Genomic DNA, 7,500 nt, shown 5'->3' with positions numbered 1-7,500 from the left:
GGGAAACATTTTAATCAGGCATCTTTGCTGACCTGCTGGCAACCGCCTGACAGGAAGACAGGATCAGAGCGATTATAAACCGCCGCTGCGCTGGCAGACGCTCCAGAGTTCAACTGCAGAAACAACCGGTGTGACCCGTATTAGCTGACGCTCACAACGTCCACGTATAGGAGGGGATACCTTCCAGAGCGGCCCCTGTCTGCTGTCTCGCTCTGCCCTCACGGATTCAAAAACATCTGGTGGGTCTGAGCAACATGGTGGAGCCGGGGTTCCAGCAGCTCTCTCTGTGTGTTCATGGGTGTGCAGGCCGAGGGAAGACAGCACTATGCATGTGAACATACCGGCGCTATCTGTGTGATGTGACACACTACAGTCATGTGTTTGTAAGGGGGGCATGAGTGAAGGGTTGGGAAAGAGCGTTGGAATAGGAGGAGGAGTAGAGGAGGAGTAGAGGAGGAGGAGGAGGAGTAGAGGAGGAGTAGTGGAGGAGGAGGAGGAGTAGAGGAGGAGTAGTGGAGGAGGAGGAGGAGTAGAGGAGGAGGAGGAGTAGAGGAGGAGTAGAGGAGGAGAGGAGGAGAAGAGGAGAGGAGGAGTAGAGGACAAGAAGTAGAGGAGGAGGAGTAGAGGAGGAATAGAGGAGGAGGAGGAATAGAGGAGGAGGAGAGGAGTAGAAGACGAGGAGGAGGAGGAGGAGGAGGAGCAGAGGAGGAGGAGGAGGAGTAGAGGAGGAGTAGAGGAGGAGAGGAGGAGAAGAGGAGAGGAGGAGTAGAGGACAAGAAGTAGAGGAGGAGGAGTAGAGGAGGAATAGAGGAGGAGGAGGAATAGAGGAGGAGGAGAGGAGTAGAAGACAAGAAGTAGAGGAGGAGGAGGAGAGGAGGAGGAGGAGCAGAGGAGGAGGAGAGGAGGGGAGGAGGAGGGTGAGGCAGGGTTGTCTCTCCAGGGTTGTCTCTCTCTGCCTGTCTGACTCCCAGAGCTGGAGCTCCTGGCTGACGCAGGGCGTTGCAGAGAAGAAGCCGACTCAGACTGAGTCTAACACACAACATGCATCACAACACACAACCTGTCAGGACATACAGATATGAGCTGGAGACACGGCGGAACAGGTGTCAACACACACACACACACACGCACACACGCACATGCACATTCACACACACACACACACACACACACACACACACACACACACACACACACAGATGCACTGATGCAAGACACTCATAAGTCATTATCCAGTATCAGCCAGAGTGGGAGGGAGGAGGAGAGAGGAGGAGTTCAGATAAGAAGGAGCAGAAGGAGGGAAGAGAACAGCAGGAGCAGAGGGATGACGGGAGGAGTGTGTCTGGCTTGGTGCAAATAGCCTGCATCTCTCTCTCTCTCTCTCTCTCTCTCTCTCTCTCTCTCGCTCTCTCTTTATCTATCTCTCTTTATCTATCTCTATCTCTCTCTCTATCGCTCTCTCTCTCTATCTTTCTCTATCTCTCTCTCTATCGCTCTCTCTCTATCTCTCTCTATCTATCTCTCCATGTCTCTCTATTTATCTCTGTCTCTCTATGTCTCTATGTCTCTATGTCTCTTATGTCTCTCTATCTCTATATCTCTCTTTATGTCTCTCTATGTCTCTTTATGTCTCTATCTCTCTCTGTCTCTCTATGTCTTGCTATTTCTCTCTATCTCTCTCTGTCTCTCTATCTCTCTCTATGTATCTCTATGTCTCTCTATCTCTCTCTATCTATCTCTCCATGTCTCTCTATTTATCTCTGTCTCTCTATGTCTCTATGTCTCTATGTCTCTTATGTCTCTCTATCTCTATATCTCTCTTTATGTCTCTCTATGTCTCTTTATGTCTCTATCTCTCTCTGTCTCTCTATGTCTTGCTATTTCTCTCTATCTCTCTCTGTCTCTTGTCTCTCTCTATCTCTCTATCTCTATCTCTCTCTTTACAGTATAAGAGATGTAGACAGCTAGAAAGGGAGATAGAGATATGGATGGTGGAAGCGGATAAGGGGTGACAGAGAGAGAAAAAAGATAGAGAATGGAGAGATGTAGATGACTTTGGAGAGAGAGAGAGAGAGAGAGAGATTATAGCAGAGAGGTTTCCATCTGTTCAGTCACAGAAAGGCCTCCGTCAACATGCACAAACATCCATGACATCCGTCTATTTTTTTTGCGTGTGTAACCCTTAGCGATGATTCTGTTGTGTTTATCTCTTTAGCCGAACAGATGGGCATGTAAATATGAACATAAAAATGAATTATTCATGCATACGGTTTACACTAATACTGTAGATGTCCAACAAATATCCCAGATTTAATGATCTAGGTTGGTTTGTGCAGATCAGAATATAGGTTTGAAATAGGTATGTGCTCAGCAACTATTTTCACTCACGTGTACCTAACTGTAACTGACTATGACTCGTCTAAAACGGCGATTCCCAACCAATCAGCGGCAGCCAATTTGCACTCGTTCCGCAGGGTTGCTGAAGTCACTCACTCTCTTCTGTGTGTTAGTTCAGCCTGTCTTCACAGCATATTACTTAGCAGATATCTCACTGTCATTAGTTTTATTGAGTAGGCTAGCCTTTAGCCTAGTCTGTAAGGGTTTCAGGAAGCTAAAAGTAGATTTTCACATTAAAGGCCGAGGATGTCAGAGAATACGTTCGAAGGCAAATTTATTCAAACACAACCTGCATGAAACTTTCCCATCGTCTTTCACATCAAAGTTCTCCCAAACCTTGCTGGTTTTGTGACCAGACATATATTCGCAACTCAGTTAACAATGTTGTAGTAAGGAACCTCTCTCTCTCTCTCTCTCTCTCTCTCTCTCTCACACACACACACACACACACACACACAAACAAACGTGCACACACTTGAATAGACAGACAGGGTGTGGACTACTACAGTAGTAACCAGCTCAAGGCACTCAGACGCTTATTGTCGGGGTTGTTGTTAGGTTTGGTCCAGTCAAGACTGAAGTGTGGGAGGTGAATTAATGCTAATTATTTTCATAGTTTAACCGACAAGTATTTCCTAACCGCATAAGCGGCGCCGTGCCTTACATCCCTGGTTAGAAGACGCTTGATGGGGGAAACGGATTGCGAGGTGTTGTTGTAGCAGGAAGTGGCGTTGTTCTAGCAGGAAGTGACATCGTTCAGCGCAGGGGACGATCAGTAGGTCTCACAGCCTTTGATCTCGCTGATTGCTTTGGGCGATGAGCCGTGAAGACGCATAAACGTCCAAACTATGGCCGGGCATTGTTTATAGTCTGCTTTTCTGCATACACACACACACACACACACACACACACACACACACACACACTCACACACATTCTCTCTCTCTCTCTCTTTCTTTCTCACTCACTGTCTCAGTATATATATATAAATATATATATATATATATCATTTGATATATTTGATATACATATACATATATCAAATGATAATAATCATATACAATATCTTTATATATATATAATCATTCGGTACTATATATTTATATATATTACCAACCTAACAAGTACCCTACTTAAACACACACTTCTTGCCTGTGGCTGCTGATCGTGCTGGGAGTGTATTAGTACCTGACCCTGACTCTGGGTTAATGAGGACAGCCATCCCCCAGCACTGTGACTAAGGCCTACATTAAATCACCAGCCTGGCTCCCCTGCCAATCACAATGACTCCCTCTGATAAGGCCCAGGGTGGGGCCGGGGGAGGGGGGGCAGACACACAGGTTAATCTGGGAGCAGGTCGCGGGGTCACAAGGTCATCTGATTGAATTTGTGCGCCAGGGGTGGCAGCGGTGATTGGTTCATAAGTATTCATGTGCTGCTCCCCGCCGGCTAATGAACAGATACCAGGGCTTAATTAGAAAATGGCCTCCGACTGGGGCTGTGTCTCCAGCACTTTGTGATCCTGGAGCAGAACCCCGTAACCTCTCTCTCTCTCTCTCTCTCTCTCTCTCTCTCTCTCTCTCTCTCTCTCTCTCTCTCTCTCTCTCTCTCTCTCTGTGATTGGTAGCGGTCTCAGCGTGGGCCTCTCTGGGTGAGCTTCTCTCTCCCTCTCTCTCTCTCTCTCTCTCTCTCTCTCTGTCTCTCTCTCTCTGGGAGCTGCTGCTACTAAGAGGTGTGTCTCCATAGTGTGAAGTGTCTCCCTCCTCTCATCCCTCCTATCTGCACTGCCAAGGAAACAAGGAGAGGAGGCCACTTCACAGAACTGACATGCACATTACCACCATGAAGTGTACCGCTATAGTGTACTGTGCTACCATGTACTATCATGTACTATGTACTGTTCTATCATGTCCCCACCGTGTGCTTTCAATACACTATTGTGTACTACCTGTATCATGTACTATGTAATAAGTACTGTACTATCATGTAATCTATAGTGCATGTCAAGTATTTATCTTGGACCTTGCGCACAGCTGTGTTTGTGATGTCACCAACCTCTTGACACCGATGCCCCCACAAAAATGAAGATGATTCATCAACGACCTTTATTTAGTTCCCGTCACAAGAGAATAATATAAAAACGATTCTATGATGACAAAACCTTTGACGAAATCTATAGACATATTCGTCAACAAATAAAAACTAGACGAAAATGTTACGGAGGGACGAGTTGGGAAGAGATTCAATCACAATGCTGAGATTTATTTGAAGGTTGTGGCTCACAGAAAAAATACAGGCAGGGAGATGTGATTCAGTATCTTTGTTCATCTGTGTAATAGATGTTTCCTCCAGGAGTATACAGTATGAGTTTGGACATTCTAGAGAAATGGTTAAATAATGCACTTATTACACTTTAGCTAAACCTCTTCGATTTTAGTTGAATAAATAATCCGTAGATGCTATTTAGTAACTAAAATATGACTAAAACAAAAACAATTCAGATGACTAAAATACGACTAAAACTAAATTGCACATTAGTCAAAAGACTATGAGTAAAACTAAATCCCAATTATCAGTGAAAATGACGGCGGTGCGCTGATGTGACCTGCAGGTCAGCTGGCGGCGGGGACGTGCGAGATCGTGACCCTGGACCGAGACAGCAGCCAGCCCAGACGGACCGTCGCACGCCAGACGGCGCGCTGCGCCTGCAAGAGAGGCCAGATCGCCGGGACGACGAGGGCGAGGCCCGCCTGCGTGGACGGTAGGTGTGTGTGTGTGTGTGTGTGTGTGTGTGTGTATGCGCGTGATTGAGTGAGCGTATGGGGGCTCGTCTGTATGTGTTTGTGTGGGTGTGCGCCAGATTGTCTCGATGTGTGTGTGTGTGTGTGTGAGTGTGTGTGTGTGTGTGTGCGTGCGTACGTGCGTGTACGCGTGCACGCGTGTCTGTGTGTGCATCACAATAACAAGCTCCCGCTTGTGTTCAATGGCAGTCGGTCGCTTGCAGGAGGTGAAAGACACGGCGGCCTCCACAACACAATGAGCTCGATGGGGACAGGATTGGATCCATCTTCTCACCAGACACCATTCAGTCCAGACACTCCACAGGGAGACGGCAACAAAGCAAACAGAATCCTCTGACCCAAAAAAAAACAGTCCTCTAAACAACTCTCCACCCTGCCCGAGTACGCCCCCCCCCCCGGCCCCCCACTGCTCCCACCACAGGGGGTCTTTGTTGTTGTTGTTGTCTGATACTGGATGAACGCTGCGTCCCTCTTATCTGCTCAGCTACACACCGCTGAGACTCTCACTGCTTCGAGTGATGGAGAGAGAAGGGGCTGACTTCTGGCCAGGGGGGGGAGGGGAGCGGGGTAGGGGGGACAGACAGGGAGACGGGCAGGGAGACAGGGAGATAGACAGGCAGGGAGACAGGGAGATAGACAGGCAGGGAGACAGACAGACAGGCAGGCAGGGAGACAGGGAGACAAACAGACAGACAGACAGGCAGGGAGACATACAGACAGACAGACAAGCAGACAGACAGACAGACAGACAGACAGACAAGCAGACAGACAGACAGACAGACAGACACAGCTGACATGACGGAGCGGTCACAGGTGTTTCCCAGCATTCCGAGGGGCTGATACCGTCAGCACTCATCAGTGTCCTCTAAGTTGGCGTCCTCCGTCTGACTAATAACCACAACATGTATGGGAGACGCCAGAGACGCCTTCAAAAGGACCGCTTTGATGCTCGAAATGTTTGAAGTACTCAGTCTGTCTCTCTCTCTCTCTCTCTCTCTCTCTCTCTCTCTCTCTCTCTCTCTCTCTCTCTCTGTCTGTCGACACACAACTGTCTTTGTACGTCTCCGAGGTTGCTCACAACCAGCACTGATTAAAAGCTGTGGGCGCTGCTCTGGTTCCGTCCCCGAAAAGTTGTTGTTGTTACAGAATTCAGTATGAGTCACATGGCGCAGGTTCATCATGTTGAACAGATTGCATTACATACCCTGTTGCTTCAATTAAACATTCTGCAGTGTTGCTGCCACCCCCTCTCCCTTCACTCTCTCTCTCACACACACACACACACGTGCGCGAACACACACACACACACACACACACACACACACACAAGTAAAGAGCTGTCGCTGTTTCTAAGCATTGCTGGCAATATTCTGTTCTTTCTCTCTCTCAATATAACAATTCAACTTGCTTTATTGGCATGGATGTTAGGGTCTCTCTCTATCTCTGCTCTCTCTCTGCTCTCACTCTCTGCTCTCTCTCTGTCCTCTCTTTGCTCTCTGTGATCTCTCTCTGATCTCTCTCTCTGCTCTCGCTGTCATTGCAGTTCCCCTTCACTCCCCCCTTACTGAAGTACCTGCCCCTCCCCCCCCCTTACTGAAGTACCTGCCCCCCCCCCCCCCTTACTGAAGTACCTGCCCCCCCCCCCCCCTTACTGAAGTACATGCCCCCCCCCCCCTTACTGAAGTACCTGCCCCTCCTCCCCCCTTACTGAAGTACCTGCCCCTCCTCCCCCTTACTGAAGTACCTGCCCCTCCCCCCCCTTACTGAAGTACCTGCCCCTCCTCCCCCCTTACTGAAGTACCTGCCCCTCCTCCCCCTTACTGAAGTACCTGCCCCTCCCCCCCCTTACTGAACTACCTGCCCCTCCCCCAGCCTGACTGATACAGAAGTCTTAAAGCACCCGCCTCCTGCTTGCTTGCCCCCTGATTCTAACGCTATGTGATCTCTCCTTCTCCTCCTCTCCTTCTGTCCTCTTCCTTCTCTTCCTTTCTTCTGTTCTATCCTCCCGTCCTCTCTCCTCCCCCTCCCTCCTCCTCCTCCTGCTCCCCCCGGTCTTGTGAGCGTGTGGCGGTCTAATTGGGAGGGAGTAGCTCCCTGTAGCAGCTGTGTGTCTAAAGGGTGCTTTTGTTTCATCTGTTTTGAAGGCTGCAGGTCGTGAACAATTAATAATTACTCCTGGTCTCACTCAAGGCTCTGGGGCGACATTCAACTACCGCTGTTCTCTCTCACGGGGTCTCTCTATCTCTCCCTCTCTCCCCTCTCTCTCTCTCTCTCTCTCTCTCTCTCTCAATTCAATTTAAAT

At 48.7% G+C, this 7,500-nt stretch overlaps 1 protein-coding gene across 1 annotated transcript in view; it reads left to right on the top strand.

The window, feature by feature from the left end:
• Positions 1-7,500, top strand: part of tafa5a (TAFA chemokine like family member 5a) — a gene marked incomplete at both ends in the record, with an annotated part of 121,736 nt that overhangs the window by 98,513 nt on the left and 15,723 nt on the right. The window contains one exon of the mRNA XM_084447647.1: positions 5,009-5,158. Coding sequence (XP_084303773.1) covers positions 5,009-5,158 — 150 coding nt within the window. The remainder of the gene's footprint in view (positions 1-5,008; positions 5,159-7,500) is intronic.

Source organism: Borostomias antarcticus (genome assembly GCF_949987555.1).
Source record: "Borostomias antarcticus genome assembly, chromosome: 13".
NCBI classification, from domain to species: Eukaryota; Metazoa; Chordata; class Actinopteri; order Stomiiformes; family Stomiidae; genus Borostomias; species Borostomias antarcticus.
The sequence above is the reverse complement of the archived record's forward strand: the minus strand, read 5'-3'. Positions and strand labels throughout refer to the sequence as shown.